General features: G+C 45.1%; 1 protein-coding gene across 1 annotated transcript in view; it reads left to right on the top strand.

The window, feature by feature from the left end:
- The first annotated feature begins 1,776 nt into the window (after positions 1–1,776).
- Positions 1,777–26,464, top strand: part of LOC125513491 (putative elongation factor TypA-like SVR3, chloroplastic) — a 39,538-nt gene continuing 14,850 nt past the window's right edge. Inside the window, exons 1-12 of the mRNA XM_048678619.1 lie at positions 1,777–2,054; positions 2,774–2,883; positions 3,547–3,750; positions 3,985–4,161; positions 4,271–4,423; positions 5,508–5,597; positions 17,999–18,133; positions 18,217–18,333; positions 18,745–18,896; positions 18,979–19,063; positions 24,976–25,070; positions 25,275–25,440. Of these exons, the coding sequence (XP_048534576.1) occupies positions 1,844–2,054; positions 2,774–2,883; positions 3,547–3,750; positions 3,985–4,161; positions 4,271–4,423; positions 5,508–5,597; positions 17,999–18,133; positions 18,217–18,333; positions 18,745–18,896; positions 18,979–19,063; positions 24,976–25,070; positions 25,275–25,440 (1,695 nt within the window). The 5' untranslated portion in view covers positions 1,777–1,843. The remainder of the gene's footprint in view (positions 2,055–2,773; positions 2,884–3,546; positions 3,751–3,984; positions 4,162–4,270; positions 4,424–5,507; positions 5,598–17,998; positions 18,134–18,216; positions 18,334–18,744; positions 18,897–18,978; positions 19,064–24,975; positions 25,071–25,274; positions 25,441–26,464) is intronic.

Genomic DNA, 26,464 nt, shown 5'->3' with positions numbered 1-26,464 from the left:
TTTGATTTTGAATCATGATTTGGATCAAGTGAGGATTGGCAACAATAATCGTGGTGAAGTGGCAATATTAGTGAAGGGTTACTGTAGCTTAAATATCCGGGCGTCACAAAGCCCCCATCTTGAGAAGAATCCTTGTGGATTATCAAGGCCTCCTTTTGAAGAAGATCAACATCAAGACCACATCTCCTAGGAGTGGGAAGAACTTTTACCCTAGTGTTATTTTCCTTGAATTGTCCTTGTATACTTGTGGATTTCATGTATGCTACTCTAGTGGATGTGTTATTTGGGTTTGTTTGAGTGATTTCCTCCTTGTATTCTTGTGTGTTCTTCCTCGTTCCCCCTCCAAGTGTGAAAATATCCTCTTTAGGGTTTCACCCTACAACAAATAACCTGACATTCCCTCAACCATACAGGAAGCCATCCTCTCTATAATTTGTTGGGTAGGCAACTGCTTGAAAGTTCACCGAAGGAATCCTCATGCAACCTCGTCTCCTGCGTCATAGACATGCCAGGTTGTACCGCTGCACAGCTGCCGCTGTCTCGTGCCGCCGCTCCACTGTATGCCCGTCTCGTGCAAGTCTGACCACACCACCATGCCGACTCAGGCCTACGCCCCGCTATTGGCCTGCGCCATTCCGCCTCTCCACCTGCCCACGCCGTCCAGCCACTGGCCGTCCCGCCTCCCAACGCGGCCACGCCATGCCTCCCCGCGTCGCCGCCGCTAGGAGCTCACTACGGGTCACCCAACTCGCGTAAGTGGATCCTCTGACTTGCAGAGGGAAGCCAGGGAGCTACATTATTCTCCTTTAGTGAAATAGAGAAGGCAAGTCAGAGACCTAGCACGATGAACAAACTACTGTAGACAGCCAACTACTGTACACCAATTACCATTGTGAAATCGTTGTATTATAGCACTGTTCATGAAACTGCTGAAGGAAAGCCAGGTTCATGTAGCTTCCTTGACTTCCCTTAGTAAGTCTGAGGATTCACTTCCACAACTCGCAAGGCAATGGTGTCAGACAACATCGTCCAGTGATTTACGGGTCCTAAGCTTGTTTAATGAAAAACAGAAAATAAAGAACTTTAAGTGAAAAATTTACGAAACCGAGAAAAGTTGTTGTCTGACATCTGACAACTTCATGAAAGATTTTTACACTGGCTATTGGAGTTGCTCTTGATATCTAGTGAAGCAGGCCTTCGCTCCGCAGCTCAGCTCCTGAAGCGGCCGGTGTAGCTGCGGAGTGGCACCGAACGCGTTGGCTCCATGCCCTCCTATAGCAGAGCGGCTTGTATGCCATTTTTTCGGAGTTGCAAAAATGCCGCTTCACACACTGTGCATGCAGATGGAGCTGAGAGTTGAAAAGTGGGGAGAGTATCAGGTGATACGGAGCCTTAGATGCTCCCATGATACGAGCTTCTAGGAGCCGAAGGCTTTCAACATTTTGCGAAAAAGACCTTTTGAAGTCTAAAAATTCCGAACAAGTATGGCAACCTTTCAGAACCTTCTAGGAACCATTGGATCTGAGATCCGACGGACCAGAAGATCATATCATGGGAGCATCTAAGGCATGGTATCACCTGATATTTTTCCTTGAAAAATGGGGACTGGAGACCTGCCGAACAGGGCCCTGCTGGTAGTCTAGTTTTTTTTAGGGGGACTCGTAGTCTAGTCGTAGTAGTATATTTTCCGGGCGGACGACGTGGCCCGCCTCGCAGCGCACACAGCCGCAGCCACCAAAGCCATGGCCGTTATCCTCCAAGGCTCCGCCGCCTTCCTCCCGCCCTACAAAACCCCCCAAACCCACCCAAGCCACCCGCCGCGGCAGCATCCATTCGCCTAGTCATGCAGATGCAGACCATCACCCTCCGCGCCGGCCCCTCCGCCCACCGCCTCGCGCCGCCGCCGGCGTCGGCCAGCTCCTCGAACCTCTCCGCCGGCCGATGCTTCCTCCTGCGGCCTCCCCACTCCCGCTGCCGGCGGCCCCGCTCCATCAGGGCCTCAGCTTCCCTTGAGCAGGAGGTCAAGGAGCGCGCCGACTCCCCGTCTCCGTCTGGTAAGTGAAATCTTTGCTTGCTTCCTTCTTCCTCGGCACGATTGGAAACCCGGAATTTAGATTCAGGGACGAAACGGTGGCATGATACTGGGAACAAACTGAGGTAGTTCAGTGCGCGAGGCTGTTGAGTGCCTTGTAAGTGATTTCTTTTAGGGGACCCTGTAAGTGATTTCGCAGAGTGTGTCAATGATGATTTTCATGTGCCCACCAGTTTGGTGACACGGACTGAAATGAGCCTGTAATGTGCAAGAGATGGTTAACTTTGTCTGCATGGCTCCAGTGTTTTCTGGTCATGTAATAACTGGAGGAGTGAGCACCCTGTTGCTTTAGAATTGAAGAGGAGACGCTCATTCGTGTCAGCGCACAGATGTGGCGATCGTGGCTTTACACACCGATAGCTCCTAAGCGCTGCGATCGTGGCTTTACACACCGATAGCTCCTAAGCGCTAACCAATGACGGTGCAAGGTTCTGATATTTTTTCTAATGTTAGATTGAGTTTGTTGAAATAGTAATTTATGTAAAATACATGCACACTTGGGCCTTTCTACGTCGAAATTCATCTTCATCTGGATACTTGGTACTTTAGTTAAAAAAAAACAGTTTGACTTGCTATCATCAGAACCCAGTGCTTATGCATTCTCCATGAAATTTTCCTACGTATATTGACTTCACTTCTTTTTGGATGATGCTAATTTATATACTTCACTGGATTATTTAGCAGGGACTAGTAGTCAAGCAACTAGAAGAGATGTGAGAAATATTGCAATTGTTGCTCATGTTGATCATGGGAAGACAACTTTGGTGGATTCAATGTTAAGACAATCCAAGGTACATCCCAGAAGTACTATGTTTTGCTCTGTGAGGCTAATTTACTTCAAGTGAGTTGGCTGCGAATTAAATTTCTCAGTGATGGAAGCTTTATTTAGAAGGCAAGCACAGTTTGCAAATATAAGACAAGCTCTTCCCACATATTGCCATACTATTGTTCCGTTTGATTCCTTGATATTTGATCTTGTTTGGTTTGTTAGTATAATAGAACTGATTTTTTGGTCTGGTCTTGGTGGGTTGCTTTCACATTGTTTGTATGGGCTCTAAATTATTGATCTTTACTCTTTGTTCAGTCTGGCAGGTTCATAGAACTGGTTTGAGTCATCACAAACATGGTGTTGTTTAGAGTCCCATAGGTGCTGTGGAGGCTACTCCTATACCCACCTGAAACTGTTGTGCATACTTATTTACTTTTAGTTGTGTGGGTTTTCTCCACAAAATATCTGCGTAACTTTTGTTTGCTGTGTCATTCTTCAGTTTACCTCCTATCCTGTATTGTGACACAAAATTGCAGGCTTTAGTAATATTAAGAGCTGTGCTCAGATATATTTTATTTTTGTGTGACTTATTTCTGTTGAATCACCATGTTGTAGCACAAATCTAGAGTGTATTTACTATGAAATTTTCAATCGTCTTATTACCCTGAATGTTTACCTTATGCAGGTTTTCCGAGACAATCAAGTTGTGCAGGAAAGGATAATGGACTCTAATGATCTGGAGAGGGAAAGAGGAATTACTATACTGAGCAAAAATACATCAATAACCTATAAGGGTACCAAAATCAATATAATTGATACTCCTGGGCATTCAGATTTTGGTGGGGAGGTGGAACGTGTTCTCAACATGGTGGAAGGAATTCTCCTAGTGGTACTATGCTACTAGCTACTGTTTTGTTTTTATTAAATGGCATGTTTCTTATTTAATGCCTATGACCTTTTTGAGGACACATATTTGAATTCCTATGAGCATTACCGTAGCTGTTCATTCTTCCACTGCATGTCTCCCTAGATCCTGTCAAACATATTTTCCAAATAGTGTCTAGTGTCACTTGAGGCAACATGTGAACGACCATCTGATTCATTAAGCCTTTCTCCTATGTAGGTTGATTCTGTGGAGGGACCTATGCCACAAACAAGATTTGTTCTGAAGAAAGCTCTAGAATTTGGACATGCTGTTGTGGTAGTTGTAAACAAGGTTGACAGACCTATTGCTCGTCCAGAGTTTGTAGTTAATTCAACGTTTGAGCTATTTATCGAATTAAATGCAACAGATGAACAGGTGAGGAGCTATGCCTGGATTGTTATTCATTTAACTTACTCTTTTTTGAGTATTAGGTTTTAACACTGGTCATATCCTAGTACTCATGTTTTTGTTTTGCCAACAATAGTGTGATTTCCAAACAGTCTATGCAATTGGCCTCAAAGGAAAGGCTGGGATCTCCGCAGATAATCTGGCTGACGATCTTGGACCCCTTTTTGAGGCTATTCTTAGATGTATACCTGAACCACGCATTGAGAAAGATGGTGCCCTCCAAATGCTTGTGAGTTATAAAGTTTGTCGTTTATATGTCAAATTTTCATGTATCATCTGCAATGCTTGATTTTCTATGATTATGCTGGATTACATTTACACAATACCTCCTAAGCTATAATACTATAAATTGGGTCTCAACTATAGTTGTATTTTCATCTATTATGAAGCATACGTTTGAGATGCTCCAATCCATTCTATGGTTAGGAATACATTTATTCTAAGATGCTCAAAGCCATGTTATGGAAATTAAGTTATGTATGTTTGAGATAGCTGAAATTTTACATTCTCAATGAAGAAAAAAAAATCTTTGTACTCATGGAGAGCTAATGTCGCTTGTACCATAATTCATGTTTAAGTTCAGGTCAACATGATTGATATCACATGCACATTTACATAATTCTGTTACAAGTATGCCATTGCTATTTTGAAGTCGGAGAAACTTACCATGCACACTATGTCAGTACCTTCCTTTGAAATATTCCGGAGAGAATATAGAGCAGCTTTCATAGTCATGAATTATGCTCTATATTCCATATTCACTGACTTATTTCTGTTGAAACTTACCATGCATTATTTCACGCATTGCTTTCTTTTTTTTGACAATCAAAGGTATCTCTTTATTTATTGGAAAATAAGGTTACATCATTGACTAAAAGAGATACAATTGAGGGAGGAGGAACATCTATCCATGTGCTAGAATCATTATACTTAGCAAGCTGGGAAAGTGTTCATGAGCAATCGTATTTGCCTCTCGGTTCTCATGTTCGAAGGAAGCTTTCACAAACTCTCTGGGCATGAAGTAGCAATCATTGACGATCGCTGCTTCATTAGCCGCAGCATGCATGTCACTCTTCATGGCCTCAATCACTTCAGTGCTATCAGAACTAATAGTCAACCTGTTGCATCCCAACCCTTCGGCCAGCAAGAGACCCTCCTTCTTTCTTTGTTAACATGGTCGATCTATCTTCCTTTGAAATATCTCACCAAAATTGGTTTCATGAATTCCCAGCATATTTCGATGGTCATGAGTAATATTAGTAGTTATATTTCACTGCTTCCAATTCTGCACTCAATTGCTCATTTATATACAGGTAACTAGTACCGAATATGATGAACATAAAGGAAGGATAGCAATTGGACGACTGCATGCAGGAGAACTAAAACGAGGCATGGAAGTGAAGGTATTATTTTGATCAATTCGTTCTTCTGCATGATAGCATAAGCAACAATATTCCAACACCTATAAGGAGGAGTGTCCCACCATGGGGAGACACAAGTTTAGGGATAAATAAACTAATCCTGGCGCAACAGAAAATTAAAGGATAAAGTTTCTACGTGCCATCACAATTGTTACAGAGTTGCGAATCACCATTGATAATAAGTTTGCCTTTAGTTGCATATACCCAATGTTCAAAAATTTACCCTTACTGAAAGGTTGTCGCCCAGCTCTTGGCGATTGAAACATAGGAAATAGAGGAGAATTAAGTCCTAGTTTTTTTTGTTTGCATTGTTCTCTCCTGAGCAGGCTTATTCCTCACCGGAGAATGCCTATTTCTCATTGTGGTTGTCGATTCCTTGCCGGAGAATGCCTAATTACCTATTCCTCACCGGGGTTGTCAATTCCTCGCCGAAGGACTACCACTCAGTCCTCATCTGAGAAGGCCGATTTCTCACCGGCGAAGACCAATTTCTCACAGAAGTACCTCGTTGTCCCCCTAATGCTTCCCCTAGGCCAAAGCGAGGCATTTTATCATCGCTCAGCGCTTATAAGAAAGCTAAAGCGTACACTCGAGACTGTTTTTTTGTTAATGCCAATAATAAAGATTAAAGATACATTTTCCGGAATGACAAATTTTCTTCCTGCCGTTCTTGTTATCGGGACCGAGCCTCATTCCTTGTGATGTATTCCAAGGTTGAAGGTTGACACAGCATAGCCGTGATGATTCTCTCAAATAGCATGGTAGGAGTTGAAGCAATAGCCGCCACCAAAATAAAGACTTAAAGAAGCTTATTGAGTAACATGCGGGAGTTGCGAAAGGACATAGCAGGAGGGGGAGGAGACGGAACTCGTTGCTGTCGTGGTACATGCTATGCCACACTCCACATTTCTTGGAGGACTTGGGAGCGCAGTGAGCAAGTATTGCAAGATAAAGAGCAGACGAATCCTGTGGCAGCTCTGCACTTGTGCAGATGCGACTCTAGGAGAGAGCTAGGCAGCTCTATCTCCCTCTTTTGGCTACCGCATTCTGGCTGTAGACTCCCTTCTATGTGGCACTTTCCATGTTTATTTGGCCGTGAATTTCTTCTGAAGATCTTGTTTTATTCCCTTTCCATCTTTCCATTCTGAGGCTTGCAGAAAAATGGCAACCCAGTGCACGTAGCTCCTGCTTGCCAGGGCCGGCCCTAGGATTTTGGGGGCCCAGGGCAAAACTACAACTCGGGGCCCTTTAGTATAAAAACATCACTATAGTAATCAATATGCATATGTTTCCAATAGAAACTTTAATGCATCCAAAATCAACATTTATGTCAAATAATTTATTGATATTATCGTAAAGTTTTCTTTTAAATGTTTTGATCCATAAACAACGACTATTGCCAACTCATCAGTTGAAGTACTGGTGTTACTCTTGATATTTTTTGTCAATAGCTTCTCAATGTGTAATCAAGTCATCCGTACAGTGTTTTCTTTTTTCTATTATGCACATGTAATAACACAGTGCTAAATTTAAATAAAAAGATGCACCAAAAGTTTGTAAGCTATGCATAGTGTATGTGAAGATAAATTACTTAATTACCAATACTCATATGAATATAGACAATAATAAATTAGTAATACTGTATACCTCCGGTCGGTCAAATCTTTGTTGATGATCAGGCGTCGGGCGATGTGGATCGGTGGAAGAAGGTGCTTGGTGATGTGCATGTCCATCTAGCGCCTGAAGAGTGGAGACTGGAGAATGGAGTTCATCTGTGTGCGTACTATGGCCTAACGGCAGCGCTGACTCGCCTGGTGATGGAGGCTCGAGATTAGGGATTGTCGTGACCGCGATCGGAAGGATATGTGCGATCGCAACTTCTCGTGATCGGATGTCGTTTTATTCCTTCCTGGGCTACCTATGTCGCAGCGTCTGGGTGGTAATGGGATGCATATGCATGCGAACGTTGCTGTCAACTAGTACATGGCCCGTTCCTCATGGTCACAGGCATTTGCGTCTAGCGTTCTTGCTTCCCTTGGCCTGTAGGTCATGGGCTATATACGTACGTGGCAGGTCCCCCTGGATTTTGGGGGCCCTGGGAGGCCGCCCCCTTCCCCTCCCCAGGCCCGGCCCTGCCGCTTGCGCAGGGTCGAGGGAAGGGTCCGACCACTTCGGGTCTTTTGTACCCAAACTTCTGAAAAAATACTCTTCACTATCTTTACATGTGTTAGCACACGATCATGTCACCGCTACCTCCAACGCCGAGGGTGATGCACCGCAGCTCACGTCAAAGGAGACCGTCTGGAAGCGTGGTGCGCAAGCAATCCGGCACGCCCGGGAGGAGAACCCCGTGTGGGCGTGCAACGGCTATGGGCTGCCCTAGGTCGACCTGATCGCCCCTAGAGCCTCGAGGTTCGCCGCCCTTCAACAAGAAGAACGAACGAAGAACGAGGAAGAAGAAGAACAAAGGGAGAAGATAAAAATAAAGGTAAAAGTGGTATATTGATTGTTCGATTTTGTATTGTTCAATCGGCCGTCATCTCTCATCTATTTATGAGGCGTCTGGACTTCCCGTACAAGAAAAAGACTTCTAATCCCATCCAAAATCTTTCCAAAATTAACCAAGCTCGGTTTTTGGGTCTCACAATCCACAAACGACCTCGGATGAAGATGCACCCAAAAGGAAATTTAACTGTTTCAACGAGACGAACAACTTTCGTGTTGAACGTTTTTTGATTCGGGGTCATCTTGAAGACGTAACGCTCTCAGCGACGCGCCACATCGGAACCTGGGTGTGGTGGAAAATGGGCAAGGGCCGGGCTGCCACCCCCCTGATGGTGCGCCGTATCTTGATCCGGATATGGTGGCAAGTGAGCGAGGATCGGGTCGTCGCATCCTTAGTGGCGCGCTACATCGGCGCCCGGATGTAGTGGAAAATGAGCAAGGGTCTTCGCATTTGACTCGACGAGTGTGAAGGGTAAGGAAGCTAGCCGAGCCTAGGAGGATTCACTTAGGTAGCTGGAACGTAGGATCTCTGACAAGGAAGCTTCGGGAGCTAGTGGATGCAGCGGTGAGGAGAAGTGTCGATATCCTTTGTGTCCAAGAAACCAAATGGAGGGGACAGAAGGCGAAGGAGGTGGAGGATACCGGCTTCAAGCTGTGGTACACGGGGACGGCTGCAAACAGAAATGGCGTAGGCATCTTGATCAACAAGAGCCTCAAGTTTGGAGTGGTAGACGTCAAGAGACGTGGGGACCGGATTATCCTGGTCAAGCTGGTAGTTGGGGACTTAGTTCTCAATGTTATCAGCGCGTATGCCCTGCAAGTAGGCCACAATGAGAACACCAAGAGGGAGTTCTGGGAAGGCTTGGAAGACATGGTTAGGAGTGTATCGATTGGCGAGAAGCTCTTCATAGGAGGAGACCTCAATGGCAACGTGGGTACATCTAACACAGGTTTTGAAGGGGCACATGGGGGCTTTGGCTATGGCATCAGGAATCAAGAAGGAGATGTCTTAAGCTTTGCTCTAGCCCACGACATGATTGTAGCTAACACCCTCTTTAGAAAGAGAGAATCACATCTCGTGACTTTTAGTAGTGGCCAACACTCTAGCCAGATTGATTTCATCCTCTTGAGAAGAGAAGATAGGCGTGCGTGCCTAGACTGTAAGGTGATACCTGGAGAGAGTGTTGTACCTCAGCATAAGCTGGTGGTTGCTGACTTCTGCTTTCGGATTCGTGTCCAGCGGGATAACGCCAAAGTCGCCATAATGAAGTGGTGGAAGCTCAAGGGGGAGGTAGCTTAGGCGTTCAAGGAGAGGGTCATTAAGGAGGGCCCTTCTGAGGAAGGAGGGGATGCGGACAATGTGTGGATGAAGATGGCGACTTAGGAGGGCCCTTCTGAGGAAGGAGGGGATGCGGACAATGTGTGGATGAAGATGGCGACTTGCATTCGTAAGGTGGCCTCGGGGGAGTTTGGAATGTCCAAGGGGAGAAGAAGCGAAGATAAGGATACCTGGTGGTGGAATGATGTTGTCCAGAAGGCGATTAAAGAGAAGAAAGATTGCTTCAAACGCCTATACCTAGATATGAGTGCGGACAACATAGAGAAGTACAAGATGGCGAAGAAGGCCGCAAAGCGAGCTGTCAGTGAAGCGAGGGGTCGGGCATATGAGAACCTCTACCAACGGTTAGGCACGAAGGAAGGCGAAAGGGACATCTATAAGATGGCCAAGATCCTAGAGAGGAAGACGAGGGATATTGGCCAAGTCAAATGCATCAAGGACGAAGCAGACCAACTCTTGGTGAACGACGAGGAGATTAAGCATAGATGGCGGGAGTACTTTGACAAACTGTTCAATGGGGAGAATGAGAGTTCTACCATTGAAATGGAAGACTCCTTTGATGAGATCAGCATGCGTTTTGTGCGGCGAATCCAGGAGTCTGAGGTCAAGGAAGCTTTAAAAAGGATGAAAGTAGGCAAGGCGATGGGCACTCCTTTGATGAGATCAGCATGCGTTTTGTGCGGCGAATCCAGGAGTCTGAGGTCAAGGAAGCTTTAAAAAGGATGAAAGTAGGCAAGGCGATGGGCCCTGATTGTATCCCCATTGAGGTGTGGAAAGGCCTCACGGACATAGCGATAGTATGGCTAACCAAGCTTTTTAACCTCATTTTTTGGGCAAACAAGATGCCAGAAGAATGGAGACGGAGTATATTAGTACCAATCTTCAAGAACAAGGGGGATGTTCAGAGTTGTACTATCGTGGACATAGCGATAGTATGGCTAACCAAGCTTTTTAACCTCATTTTTTGGGCAAACAAGATGCCAGAAGAATGGAGACGGAGTATATTAGTACCAATCTTCAAGAACAAGGGGGATGTTCAGAGTTGTACTATCGCGGACATAGCGATAGTATGGCTAACCAAGCTTTTTAACCTCATTTTTTGGGTAAACAAGATGCCAGAAGAATGGAGACGGAGTATATTAGTACCAATCTTCAAGAACAAGGGGGATGTTCAGAGTTGTACTAATTACCGTGGAATTAAGCGGATGAGCCATACAATGAAGCTATGGCAGAGAGTCATTGAGCACCGCTTAAGAAGAATGACAAGCATGACCAAAAATCAGTTTGGTTTCATGCCTGGGAGGTCGACCATGGAAGCCATTTTCTTGGTACGACAACTTATGGAGAGATACAGGGAGCAGAAGAATGACTTGCATATGGTGTTCATTGACTTGGAGAAGGCCTATGATAAGATACCGCGGAATGTCATGTGGTGGGCCTTGGAGAAACACAGAGTCCCAACAAAGTACATTAACCTCATCAAGGACATGCACGATAATGTTGTGACAAGTGTTCGAACAAGTGATGTCGACACTGATGACTTCCCGATTAAGATAGGACTGCATCAGGGGTCAGCTTTCAACCCTTATCTTTTTGCCTTGGTGATGGATGAGGTCACAAGGGATATACAAGGAGATATCTCATGGTGTATGCTTTTTGCCATACAACATTGTGGGTCAAACAATTGTCCTGTAGAACTTGTCTTTTAGCTTTTGTGGCACTCTCTTGTCACAGAGAATGCCAGAAGCTTGGCGCCACTTCATCCATCCGGTATCTCATGGTGTATGCTTTTTGCCATACAACATTGTGGGTCAAACAATTGTCCTGTAGAACTTGTCTTTTAGCTTTTGTGGCACTCTCTTGTCACAGAGAATGCCAGAAGCTTGGCGCCACTTCATCCATCCGGCTTTGATTCGATGGTTCACATCTTCATCAATACCCCCATCCTCCTGCAACATTGACCCCAAATATCGAAAGGCGTCCTTCTGAGGTACCACCTGCCCATCAAGGCTAACCTCCTCCTCACACCTAGTAGTACTAAAACCGCACATCATGTACCCGGTTAGGTGTGGCGCAGTTAGGTGTGGCGGAGATGCGTATGTTGAGATGGATGTGTGGCCACATGAGGAAGGATAGAGTCCGGAATGATGATATACGGGATAGAGTTGGGGTAGCACCAATTGAAGAGAAGCTTGTCCAACATCGTCTGAGATGGTTTGGGCATATTCAGCGCAGGCCTCCAGAAGCTCCAGTGCATAGCGGACGGCTAAAGCGTGCGGAGAATGTCAAGAGAGGTCGGGGTAGACCGAATTTGACATGGGAGGAGTCCGTTAAGAGAGACCTGAAGGATTGGAGTATCACCAAAGAACTAGCTATGGACAGGGGTGCGTGGAAGCTTGCTATCCGTGTGCTTATTTTTTACATGAGAGTCGTGAGATCTTATGGGTTTCACCTCTAGCCTACCCCAACTTGTTTGGGACTAAAGGCTTTGTTGTTGTTGTTGTTGTTGTTGTTGGTCATCTTGAAGACCTAATCGCCCCTGCAATCGCCAGATTCGTGGAGATACACAATTTCGGTTCGGACCAGACTCTCTGCTCGACCGGACCAGAATGTCCAGTCACAACAGAAGGTTTTGATGTATTTCTCGACCCAGATCGGACAGTCTGGTCCCAATTACCGGACAGTCCGGTAGCAACGTGAGGTTTTGGGCGTTTGGCCATCTCCATGATTTTTGCAACATTGCACGTTTTTTGCTCTAACTTTTGCATACGATCTCGGATTAAGACAATTTATATATTAAAATCATCCCTTTCGACGAGACAACGAACTTTCATGTTGAAACTTTTTCCATCCGAGATCATCTTAATTGGGTTTTATATCATGCCAAAATTTGGTGTTAACACATGCCCCCTGTTTTTCGGCAAAGCTTGCGCGCTGAAAAATAACTTGCAATACTTCGGTGTAAGGACGATGTCAATACTCCAGCGGCCATTTATATGTGCTTAGGCCGATAATGATATATCGGCCATGTATTTGCTTAGGGCGATAGTTATATAGGCCACTTTGATTAGCAACACTATACATCTAATCTAATGTATGGTGATGTGGTAAAACCCTTGCATGATGTAAGAAGTTATATTGCGTCCATGGATCAAAATAAGTCCTTGGAGGGTAACCAATCATACCCGAGGATGAATTCCATGTCATCAACATCAATAGCATAGTTGGAGAATGTGGATAATATGTGGACCAAAGATGTTGAAACCTTCGGCTTGGTCGTTCATAGTTTCCACTCTTTTCCTTCTTCACCTTTGCCGCACTTCTTGCGATGGAATCTTGCACACCATTCTTGTTTGGAGTACTTTGGGAACCCATGCCATGTTCGACATAAGATGCGGCTGTGATTTTGTTTAAAGTAATGACAAGTCTTGTTTTACCTTGTGCACTTTCAGCTTCTTCTCTTGAGATTTGGCACTTGATTGACTCATCTCATTGTCTTTAGTAGCCAATGTCAACACTTTAATTTTATCCTTTAAGATCAAATCTGAAGTAGCACACTTACAACCATCTTTTTTAACGCGATAGACTTGCTCAACCACCTCCTTATTCTTCCTTGTGCTCCGGACCGATTCTTTTGGAGTGAAGCGGTCTTTAACATATGATTGTTTATTGAACGTGGGCCTTTTTGGAGCTGCATGATCTTTGTGAGATGGTCTAAAATAAGATGAAGAATGTGCACTTGAATCATACCTGTCCCATGGTGAATATGGATAAAAATTAGCATAGGGAGGTATCCATGGCATTGGCATTGACGGCCCAAAATATGGATATGAATATGATTCATTGAAATTTCCCCTTTGCCAATGCCGGTCCTCAGATTTGCGCCTGCGGAATGATCTTGATGCTTTTAAATTACTTGGCCGATAAGTAATCTTCTCCTCACTTATCTTCTGATATTTTTCCAATAGCTGTGCGGAAGTGACTTTTGACTTTTTACCTTTGCGCTTACCTCGGCCTTTGCTTTCTTTGGTTGTGCTTGCATCGATCTTTGTATTTTCTTGTTGCCCCCCGGTACTTGGCGTCTTCATTGCAACTTTGGTGGAATTTTCGCCCTCAAGAATATTATCATTGTGCTCTTGAACAACTTCCTTACTTGAAAGCTTGATCCCAATATCCGAAGTTTTTACTTTCTCATGTTTAAATGGATCAGCTTGAAGCAGCTGATGCAAAAACCGTTTGCCATCAGGACCAATCGGAATAGACCGGTCATCTCTTGGTGTCTCAACAAATTTCAGTCGTCCTTTGTCAATGGCCGATTTAACTATTTGACGAAACATATTGCAATCCTCAAAATTATGTTTGAACGAATGATGCAACCTACAATACATTCGTCCTTGAATTGATGGCTTGACATGGTGATCAAGAATTCTTATGTAATTATTTTTCAGCAACAAATCAAATATTTGATCACACATGCTTGAATTGAAGGTAAACTTTTTATTTTCTAGCCGATCTTGTTGTGAGAACGGCTTTGGAGTTAAGCAAACGAATGGTTCAGATTTTACGTCACCCCATTCGGCTATGCATTGTGTTTTGCATTCTATGCCCGATGTCTTTGAAAAACAAATTATACTATCATCGGTTTTCTCAATAGAGTATAACCTTGGCTTTAAATTTCTGAAATCAAAATAATTATAACATACGTGTCTCAATTGAGACCATGCGTAAGCCAAGTATGGAGCAAGCAAAGCTACCCAATTAAATATGAACTTCAAATAAAGCAATGCGAAAAGCTTTGGCTGCAATAATAAGTCACTATCGGTCTCTTTGAATGGTACAATGTATTGACCGATATGCTTTGTAACAATTTTATTGCTAACAAGTAAATTAACCTTCATCATTGGTCTTTCAAAATTATTTATAAGATTTCTCCTAATAGATACATCAACAATAAAGTTGTGACCAAATCTGAAAATAGGTAAATCACTTGCTAGACATACCTCTTCATACACACTGGGAGAGCATGATGGTTGTATCACTTGAATAATACTTTGCTCCACTTTTGAATGAGTCTCTAATGCCTTGGCATCCTCTTTTTCTCCAATAGATTCGGTACACATGCTATTTGATTCGGCTTTTTCAATAACCGAATTTTCTTTGTTACCTGAATCAATACTTTTATATTTTTGAATTTGCAAGGCTTCTTGCTCTTGTCTAATTTTAGCCCACATCTCAGCTTGGCGACCTTTAAACTTTTTCATCGCAATTTCCATCAACTCCTCATGAATTGCCCCCAAATACTTTGAGGTTCTTTCAGCAATGAGGTGCCGACACTTTGCAATTGTTTAGGGGGTACACTGGATGGTACAACACTGGTCGAATGCATCATTTGCACAACTCTAGCTTTTACAATAGTAAAGTCATGAGGCCTCCGCCTTCTATTAGTTCCTGGCGAATATAGTTGCACAAATCCCAAGAGAATGTAAGCTTGTTCTCAATTACCCAGTCTGGATATAGTTGCCCCCCGATGCTTTTAGACTCTTTCGGCAATGAGATGTTGCCGAAATTCTATAGTTGTGTATGGGGAACATGATATTCCATGGTAGTAGGTGAAGGCATTTGTGCTCCTGCAGAAGTTTCACTTATTCGGCCATAACCCTGAAGGTGCGGAGCCGAATTATGAATATCAACAGTTGCATATGGTGCCAAAAAATTAGTAGCATGAGGTGTAGCATATGATGTTTGAGGGTAATTGACCGAATAACTAGTAGTAGTATGGCCAATTCCCCTATCCACCGGCATGTTTGGATTAACATACTGCAATATTTGCCGATGAATAAAAAGTTGGAACACTTTGTTGCATACTTTGGAAGTTCCTACATGTGGTGTCTCAACTTGATTAACTGAACTCATCATGTTGTTCATCGGCATATAGATTTGTGGGGTTGCCGATGCATGGGAGTTGGGATACATATGTTGCATGTTGCTAAAATTATATGAAGTTGGAGCATGAAGATTATTTTAAATCGGCTGTTGCGCATAATTAGATGCATGATTGATAAAACTAGGGCTAGCCGGCACATTATGCTCATTAAACGATCTAGCAACAACATACGCATTATTTGTATCTAAATAGTGAATTGGGTATTCATATTACCTTTGTAGATTACAAACCGTAGATGACGATCTCTTCGTAGCAAGAACGGGCTGGAGACCGCTCAAAGCTTCGTCCCCAGCGGAGTCGCCAATAAGTGTGTTCGCACACGAACATGTCACCGTGTACCTCCAACGCCGAGGGTGATGCATTGCAGCTTACGTCGAAGAAAACCCGTCTGGAAGCGCGGTGCGCAAGCAATCCGGCGGGCGCTTTTGTAGACCTGAAACCCCACACGTCCGGGAGAAACCCCGTCTGGGCGTGCGGCGGCTATGGGCTGCCCTAGGTCGACCTGATCACCCCCAGGGCCTTGAGGTTCGCCGCCCTGCAACAAGAAGAATGAACGAAGAACGAGGAAGAAGAACAAAGGCAGAATAAAAGTAAAGGTAAAAGTGGTAGATTGATTGTTCGATTGTGTGTTGTTTAATCGGCCGTCACCTCTCATCTATTTATGAACTCGGATTTAGGCAAGTCTGAGATAGCAGTTCGGTTTTTGGGTCTCACAAGCCACAAACGACCTCAGATGAAGATGCACCTAAAAGCAAATTTAACCGTTTCGACGAGACGAATAACTTTCGTGTTGAACGTTTTTTGATTTGAGGTCATCTTGAAGGCCTAATCGCCACCACAAGCATCAGATTCGTGGAGATACAGACGTATTTATTGACCCAGACCGTACAGTCTGGTCCCAATTACCGGACAGTCCGGTAGCAACAGAAGGTTTTGGGCATCTGGCCATCTCCATGATTTCTGCAACATTGTGCGTTTTTGGCTCTAACTTTTGCATACAATCTCGGATTAAGACGATTTATATATTAAAATCATCTGTCTCGACGAGACGAAGAACTTTCATGTTGAAACTTTTTCCATCCAAGATCATCTTAATTGGGTTTTGTATCATGACAAAATCTGGTGTCAACAACATGTAAAAGGAACCCACACATTTTAAGAATCAAATTTGATTGACAATCAGTGAAATAATATGTGGGGCATGGAATGGAAGTGGTATCATTGGATTTATATTTATAAGCATTTTCCAGTGATATCACTTTTTGTTTCACACATAAGGTGCATATTGCTCTGATTATTAGTCAAACTTGGATCTGTAGATGTGCGGCGTATTACGTGAAACTAAAGGCGGGAGTACCAAACACCAAACCAAGAATGTTTAAGGTTAGTTCCTAACTAGCACAACAGAGCACACATCCAGGAAAAGTGTACTATTGGGTGAGAAAGATGTATAGTTTGAGCTCTAACTGACGTGCATAGGCTACAAAAGTGACTACTAGAGTTGAAAAAATGCAGAGTGGAGCTTATTGGAGAGGGTCATTTTACATGCAACTAGTTGAAAAATGGATGGCGTCGGCGATGCCATATTCTCGAATATTGGGCCTTTCAAATAGCATTGTGAAATCAACCTTCTTTGTCATGCTATTTTCCAACTCAAGCCAATTGTGATGGCACTGAGTGAATTTGTGGAAAATAAATAAATTATAATAAGGCGGTAGGTATACGCTGTCTCAGTAGATGTATTTTATGGAAAAATGTTACCTAATTGATGCCTCAAAGCAGCTTTTATCAGTACCAATATGTCTCAGTCTTATATTTAAGGTTACCTTCTTTTTATCCATATTAAGGTTTGTGGAGGTATTAAGAGAATACATCAACTATATAAGATCATGCAATCACTTTAGTATTTCCAGTTCTGAGTAACCTCTAGATCTCTTTGGAAGCTCAGTTAAATGTTAGTGCAACCCTTTCTCATTGGCTCCCCGTATGTTGCATATATGTGAGCAACTATTAAATATCTCGGTTAATGAAAAAATCATTGCAGTCTATACTTTTTAAAAACTAAATATGTTATGGCCTCTTTGATTTCCAGGATTTTAATGCCGTAGGAATAGGAAAACCATAGGATTGCAGTGTCATGCCCATTTGAATCCTACATGCTTTTTGTTTGTTTGATTGCATCACACAAAGGATTCTTTCCAAGTGGTTTGAATGGATGCTAAAATTCCTATGGAATGGTACAAAGGAATCCTTAGGAAAAAATCCTATAGGATTCAATCCTATGTCTCAAACGCCCAACATAGGAAAAATTCCTAACAATTCTAATCCTCCAAATACCTATGGAATTCCTTATAATCAAAGATACCCTTAATAATGACGGTAGACTAGCTATTGGTGGTACTTGAAATTTATTTTTCTCTGCCAAAGGTGCTTGTAATCTTAATAAACAGAAACCATCATAATAATCTTCATACCTAGCCATGTTATCTCATTTGTTTTCTTTGTTGGCCCGTAACTGATGTGTATCTTGCTAGGCCTTGTTTGAGAAAAAAAGCAAATCAATATATAGCTTCTACTGATTAAGATATTGGGCAGGTGTGTACACCAGATGATGCTTGTAGAATTGGCAAAATAGGTGAGCTTTTTGTGTACGAGAACTTCGGACGCGTTCCAGTTGAATCTGTTAGTGCTGGTGACATTTGTGCTGTATGTGGAATCAATGATATCATGGTTGGTGCTCTTCATGTTCATTCATATATTTAGTATATATTTACCCTTATAACCTGTTCTGATTTTTTTTTTAAACTTTGCAGATTGGGGAAACTATAGCTGATAAAGTTTCTGGAACAGCGTTGCCCACTATCAAAATTGAGGAACCAACAGTTAGAATGTCTTTCTCCATCAACACTTCACCTTTTGTTGGAAAAGAGGTGTCTCAAAAGTTAACTTTAACTTACAACATTGTATCCCTACTTTTTAGGATCTTCTGCTGGAATAAAAAGAGATTTGAAAACTGGCTAAGAGAATCTTAATTATAACGCTTTTGGTCCAAATGAGAGTAATGCTTGTACTGCACATTGTATGCCCATATAGGTAAGCTAAATAGAAGTAGTACTACGCTTTCCTGAAACTGAAATGCTTAGGAAGTTGAAGTCAGTGTATTGCACGGATGTAAAGCTTTACTCCATTGTGTTCCAATGTGGTGGAAAATGATCCATTAATTATTAAAGCTCTTCTGTCAAGAATGGCCTATTCTAATTCAATAGTTTATAGTAAATTACAGTAGTTGAGTTTCTTCTTTCTTAGTGCTGAAACAATGTCTCTCTTTGGCTTTATCCCAGGGGAAATTTGTCACTAGCCGAAATCTTCGTGATAGGCTATATCGTGAGCTTGAAAGGAACTTGGCTATGAAAGTAGAAGATGGGGAAACTGCTGATACATTTCTTGTTAGTGGCAGAGGCACACTGCACCTCACCATATTGATAGAGAACATGTAAGAACTTCTAACCTTTCGACATTATCAGCCACTTGGTATGTTCTCTAATTTTGGTATTCTCTTTAATAATTGCTTACAGGCGGAGGGAAGGATATGAATTTATGATTGGACCTCCAAAGGTCATAAACAAGACAGTAAATGGGAAGCTATTGGAGCCATATGAGGTATTTCCCTCCCTAAATGACAAAACTGAAATTTTGTATATATTTGATTTGATAGGTATGTACCCATGCCTTGCCACGGGAGCCAAAACAATTTAATGTATAAAGGCTAGGTCTGTGTTAAGGTGGAAGGGGGCGTAATTCCACCTTATATGGCATGGGGCAGGAAGGAAGCACTAAGGGTTAGAATTTTGATTTTGGCGCCATTATAATTTGGTAGCCTAGGTCATGCATGCTAAGTAAATTAATGTGATTGAGCGGCGTACGGGAAGGTGTGGTAAAATATGGCGCGGAATTGAGCGGCGTAATTCCATGTTATTGCAAAAGGTAAGTCAATTAAGGTGGAGTTGATGTAGTGCTGCAAAAGGCAAGTAAATTAATGTGATTTGAGTGGCGTACTGGGAAGGTGCGGCCAAATATGACGTAGTGAAAAAAAAAACGGCTGGATGAAAAAATAAGTGGAGGGATGTGGTGGGAGGGGTGGAACCGGTTGACGAAGAGTTCTACCTCGCAGGAAAAGGAATGCTACTTATTTTTTAAGTAGTAGAGATAAAGAGGTTCTTGGAGTGCCTAAACTTGCGCTTGATGGACACCCCCACAGAGGTGCTGCCCACAGTGTCCTTGTACAGTCCCATGAAGCACATGGTCACAAAGCTTGGCAGCCTCCTCGGCGACCTCCGCGCCAACACCCCGTTGCAATGCTGCATCTGGCTCGTGGCCACAACCAGGTACCAGGCCTACAACATAAGAGGCCCCGGGTAACAATGTATCGAAGAGATAAGGCCTCTAGGTTATACGAAGCATACATATAACACAAATCGATGGCTAGCACAGTGCCTATACACTAAGGGCCTGTTTGGTTGCCTGTATCCAGCCCAACCAGGCCCTGGCAGTGCAAAATTGGCCCGTTTGGTTGCTTGGGCTGCATTAGCTTCCTGGCCCACACGAACCATAAAGCAATCTTGGGCTAGGTTGAGCGGGAATGGCCAAATCGGCCATTTTTTCCAGAGCTACATGTGGCTCTCGCCTGCATGCCTGGGGAAGTGTAGGAGACGGATGGGAAGTCCCACCCCTCTCGCCTCATTGCCCAAATGCATTCACACCTCACTATTTCACCACCCCTTTGGTGCCTCCGATGACTTCTCCACCTCCATGCCGCCCCACACCCATTCCTGCCGACCCCGAGAACCGCAACCACTGGGTCGATGGCTTGCCCGACCGGGGGGGGGGGGGGGAGGGGTGACCACCGTCAGTTGCTTAGGGCTCTGAAGGCCCTGACCCCCTTCTGCACGAGGCCGCGGTCCGCGGCCGTCGACCACCTGTCACCATTTCTTCCTGTGCCTGCGGCGGCCGGTAGTTCTTCGGCTGCGGCGGCAACGTCGATGGGTGCTGCTGGTGCATGCACCTTGAGTGCGGCCGGAGCAGGGATTTTGACTTCCCTGCGAAGGTTTTCTTCCCTTGCTCTGGCCCCAATCCGATAATTGGTGGCAATGACGAGGGCCGGGGTAATGACGGGGTCATCGTCTGCGGTTCCGGCATATCCGCCGCGGCGGGGCCATTGTTCCCGCCAGGGTTTGGTTTGTTGCTATTTGCTCCACCTCCACTTTTACGGCACCCTCTCCAGCACATACGAACGCGCTAAGTACACATCTCTCTTTTGCATATTTGACTTTTGGACCGGTTAGGTTTTCTTTGGGTAGTTGCTTCGATTCGATTTGATTCTCCTCCAATCGATTTGATCCAAGCGGCGATAACTATGAGTAGTGTACCATTGTTAGTACTGCTAGGATTGGTAGAATTACTATGATTGCTATCATGAGTGTAGGATTGCTTGCCTAGAATGTGTGCATGCTATGTAGGATTGACAGGATTGCTCGAGTAGAACGTGCATGATCAGTGTAGGACTATGTGTGCTTGCTACATGTGCATACTATGTGTTTCCTATGTGTGCATGTATAATGTGCACACTGATCAAGGCAATGTGATTGCTATGATGAGTGCATTGAACTAGGCAATGCACATTGCTATGATCGGTGCATTGATTATACCAATACCCATTGCTCAAATCATAGTCGTGGTCCTCTCTCCTTCTCCTCGCGTCGTCCCCGCGGGCGGCCGGGGGGAGCCCCAGATACACCGCCCCTCACCTCTCCCCCCTCCTCCACCCCTCCTCGTCGCCGCCGGCGCAGGTCGCCGGGCAAAGCCCGCTCGGCCTGAGCGGCGGCACGGCGCGAGCGTGGGGCGTGGCGGCGCGACAGCACGGGCTGGCGGCGGTGACTGTTGGGCGTGTGGCGTGGCGGCGCGACGGCACGGGCTGGCGCGGGCTGCAGGCTGCTGCTCGTGCGCAGGGACGACGGCCAGTGGTGGTGCGGGCGGGCTGGGCTTCGGCCAGATCCGGCCGGATCTGTGGCCGGGCGGCCAGCTGGTGACGTAGGGAGGTGGTGGGGGTCCTTCTGTGCTTCCTGGTGGGTGGATGGCGGCGGTGTGGGCTGTGCATCTCATCTCATGTGGTGCTGGCGGCGCGGGGTGGTGGTGGTTGCCTCCTTTTCCGGGGTTTGGATCAACGGAGGTCCAGATCTAGGGTTCGTGCCTGGGCGAGCCAGCTCAGGGCCCGAGGCGGATCGGAGCTTGAGCTTGGGGTAGGAGAGGTCAGGCTTGGCCCGGGATGTGCTTGCGTGTGGTGCTCGTTCTCCTCTCGCGGGTATGGTGGTCGGGTCTCCGTTATCCTGTCGGGCAGATCGGCGCCGGTGACCACGGGTGAGGCTTCGCGCGAGTGGGCTCGGCGGCGGCCATCGGTAGTCACGGGGTTGTGTTTCCCCAGTCCGTCGGGACTGGCTGGGGACGCAGGTGTGGATGCCCCCTACTGTGGGGGCATTGACCCAAATCTCGTGACTGATGCCGGGCTAGGAATGAAAGGAGACCCCTCTTTCCTCCTTCTGAGGTTGGTGTTCCATGATGCGGATGGATGGTGGCGGCTTGGACGTGGATGCCGGAGCGGCGGCTTCGGATGGCGGCCTGCATGGTTGGCTCTCCGGCGGGCACCATGTCGGTGGTGGTGGTTCTCCCTCTTAGCCGTGTGGGCGGCGAGAGGGTAGCGGTGGGTGGCTTGGGCGTTCTCCCTGTCTTTGGCAGTGGCGTTGCCTCGATCCGGACCTGGGATGCCGAACTTGCTGCTCCTGTCCTGAAGACCTCGTGGTGGCACGGGGGAGATGCCGAGTGAAAGCTCCGCGCTTTGTTGCCGACGATGGCGACGCTTGCGGGCGCCGTTATCTTCCTGAAGACGTCGTCCTGGTGCTCCTCTTCGTGCCAGATTTCCGAGTGAAGACCTTTGTCCTTTCTGGACTCGGCAACGGCAACGCTCTACGGCGTTCTCCCTCCTGGGGGCGTTGTCATGGAGCTTAGGTGTTTAGGACATTGCGTAGCGTCGTACTCGGTTTTCCCAATGCTTTCTTTTGGTAGCGTAGTCGTGTTCTGCGTGACCCGATTATCTTGGGATTGACATTGTATGAGAGCTAAGTCACCATCTTGTATCGTTCGGCCGTGTACTTGGTTCGGTGATTGCTTTATATATAAAGCGGGGAAAGCCTGTTTCGACAGAATCATAGTTGTGCAATTCTCACCCGTGTGTTGTTAACTGTCAAGGTGATAAAGAAGGTGTGGGGTCGAGTCAGTGGTGGGTGAAGGCACGGAGGACATCATCCCTGAAAACCATTGGTGAGCAAAGATTGCAGTGCCGGGGAGGAGGTAGGCAGTTGTGTGGAGGACATCATCCCTGAAGACCGTGGGCAAGCAAAGATCACAGTGCCGGGGAGGAGGGAGGCGGGTGCGATGCCTTTGCCGACGGTTGGCTGCAGGCCGAGGCTTGAGCAGGAGCCAACAGAACTAGTGTCGGTTCTATGTGCAGATCGTCAACAAAGACGATCTAGCCTTCCTCATCATCCCCAGGGCTTTCCAGCAGTGATGCGAAGGTGGATCTAGATTCGCCTTCTGTGACATCCCGGCTTAATAGGAATGATAGATTACTCATATCGAAAGGAACCTCAAAGTTAAGTGTGCTCAGCTTGGAGAAATTTAAGGATGGGTGATCGACTGGGAAGTTGTTGCGCACAAGTGAGGACAAATGCACATGAAAGACTAGTGTTGCTCTATGGGGCCAATCTAGATCCCGGGCGCAACGGTCAGGTACCGGTGGGTTTGGTCGGAGAGTTACAATTGGTATCAGAGCCGACCCTCGTGGTGCACGGACGTGTGCCAAGAGGGTACGTCCCATTGGGCCGACGGGGACGCTGTTCCTTTGAGGGGGGGGGGGTATATGTGACATCCCGGCTTACTATGAATGGTAGACTACTCATATCAACAAAGTGCACCTTCTTTCCCGGGAGCCCATCCGAAAGGAACCTCAAAGTTAAGCGTGCTCAGCTCGGATCAATTTAAGGATGGGTGGTTGACTGGGAAGTTGTTCCTAGGTGCGCACGAGTGAGGACAAAGTGTGCAGGAAAAACTAGTGTTGATCTGTAGGGCCAGTCTAGATCCCACATGCAACGGCTAGGAACTGGTGGGTTTGGTCGGAGTATTACACCTTCAATGCGTCGTGTTGCTCTCTGCTAGCAGGTGGTGCCACTTCTTTGTGCAGGTCCAGGAGTTTGGTGGCGAGCTAGAGGGGCTGGCAATATTTCTGCCGGAAGCACAAGGTGTGGCCCGGCGACATTGTTGTCCTGAAGCCCTCCAACCTCGGCCTGAAGGTCCAGATCTACGACAGGAAAACCTCCACGATCTGCTGTCGATGCCAAAAGCGTGTCTGCGGAGGGCCCTATGACCAGGCCATCTGATGTTCTGAACTAAGTAGTAGTACTGGAGTAGTATGAACGGTGTCTTTGCTTTTGCTGCTAAACTGTCTATATTTTGTTCAAGGAACAACACACCCTGATCAAATTGTGCAGGGGCATGGGATGCCCCTGATGTCTTACAGCTCTACCCCTCTACTAATGTAGGTACTGCACGCTTGCTAATGCCAGTGTTAATTGTGTGTCCTGTTCATCTGTTGTGTGCTTGCTAGTGTGAAGTTCATATGCTGATTGCTTGCTAGTGTGGCGCAAAGTGGTGGAAAGGTCACCACTTTTGAAAGGGGGGGTGAGCAGAACAGCACATTGCACACAACCAAACAGCTGTGATTTGTATCTGCTCACCGCTAAACCACACATGCAGGCGTCCAAACATCAGGCACAAAACTGCTCAGCAGTGCGATGCAGACAACCTCACGGCTAAACCACACATGCAGGCGTCCAAATATCAGGCACAAAACTGCTCAGCGGTGCAATGCAGACAACCAAACTAGTTGCACAACGTGGCTCAGAGGCTGTTTCCACTCAGCCAGGCCCAACCGAGCCACATATGCAAAAGGCCAAAAAACGACACAGGTAACCAAACAGGCCCTAGGTGACCTGACGTCTGAATCCTGGCACATTTTTCTCGGGTTCGATTTATTTCTCTGTTCAACTGACAAGGGGGACTAACACGTTGCACTGAGATACAATGATTTATTATTCCAATATATGCTGATAAGTGGGACCCACACGCCACATAGGCAGGTTTAACGGCTACGAACAGAATATGCGCCACGTAGGCAGAGGTTAAGGGCTACAGACAGAAAGGGCAGTTGCACTGTATTTGCACGTTGGGGTAAGTTTGAGCGAAACGTGTATTTTACAACTTTAGGTACCAAAGTGACCATCGAGCGCAAGTTTAGGCACTCCCAGTGTATTTACCAAGAAAGGGTTTCCCCCCGCTACTCCCAGTGTATTTACATCGTTTGATTTCTAAGGACTTCTGTGACATTAAAATTGCTCTTGGTACACCTGGAACTCCTTTATTCTCAGTTTTCATGTTACTAACCTGTTATTATTACTACGATACAGATCGCTGCTATAGAGGTTCCAGAGGAATATATGGGATCAGTTGTCGAGCTATTGGGGAAAAGGCGCGGACAAATGCTTGACATGGAAGCTAGTGGGTTCGTGCTGTACTCTAGATTATCTTCACTCGAAAAATCTTTTGCATTTTTCTTTGATACAGAAGAGAAAGAAACTAAGGCTTGTTGCCAACAAAGTTACTTATGTTCCAACTCAACTATATTGCATGCATCGTTGCCAGTCTACTACAACTTGCTTGTTCCTGATATTGACTTGTTGCCATAACGAGACCTTTCAAATGGCAGGCCAGAGGGAACTTCATTGCTGAAATACAAGGTTCCAACCAGAGGCCTCATTGGGCTCCGGAATGCAATTCTAACAGCTTCTAGGGGCAGAGCTATACTTAACACAATCTTTGACAGCTATGGCCCGTGGGCTGGAGATATTAGTTCACGTGATCAAGGCTCATTGGTACGAATAAATGCCAACTTGAATATGAACTAGGCGATGATTATGTACATCCAGTTTGATCAAGTAAATATTGTGACAGACTAATAATGGTAGCTAAGATTCATTCAAGTAAATAATTTGATAGACAAATAAGTAGGTAAGATACATTCAAAACGTGACACTACAACAGCGCATGTATATCGAAAGAGAAAAATAGTTTATCACTTAATTACCTTGCCACTCTAGCCATCCTATTGCAGGGAATTATTTATTTTTACTTGCAAGTACGAACGCAATATGAGAAATTCACCTATAGGTATGATGGAGAAGCTGTAAAAATACTCCCTCCGTTCATAAATATAAGATGTTCTAACTTTTTTCTGAATCGGATGTATATAGACATGTTTTAGTGTATTTGTTCACTCATTTCAGTCCGTATGTAGTCCATATTGAAATATCCAAAACATCTTATATTTTTTACTTCTGGGAGTAGATATTTGCACTATTCGAGTTGTGGATCATCCCATTGCATATATATACCTTGCACTGGATGGCATATTAATCCTTAACAAAAACAAGGAATGTCATAGTAATCTATTTCAGGTTTCCTTACCAGATTGGAGTACCCAAAAATAAATAAATTATGTAGGCCATATATACATGCCTTCATGTTGATGCACCATAATTTCATTTAGGTATATATTGACGAGCATAAGGTAAGCTCAACGTTCACCCTGGTAGCAACTCGAAAAGTAAATTTTAATTTTTGTTAACCTACTGGCAATCTGGAATGCCGCAATGAAAAACATATAGTAATATGGAAAACATATTTGATGTCGAGGCGCATTATATCCTACAGTAATTGAAAACACGTGAATGCACCGCAGGAAACACAAAAGAGTTCTTAAGAGATTGTGTGTTTGTCATAGTTCACATAAGCATGAACATTTTTCGTGAAGATATTTTCTTTTAAAACAGAGTAGAAAGTGGCTGTAGGAAAATTAATAAGCTTCCTATCCTACAAAATCAAACAAGCTGAACTTCT

This window comes from Triticum urartu, chromosome 6 (genome assembly GCF_003073215.2).
Source record: "Triticum urartu cultivar G1812 chromosome 6, Tu2.1, whole genome shotgun sequence".
Taxonomy (NCBI): domain Eukaryota; kingdom Viridiplantae; phylum Streptophyta; class Magnoliopsida; order Poales; family Poaceae; genus Triticum; species Triticum urartu.
Note: the sequence above shows the minus strand (reverse complement) of the source record. Positions and strands in the feature narration are given on the sequence as shown.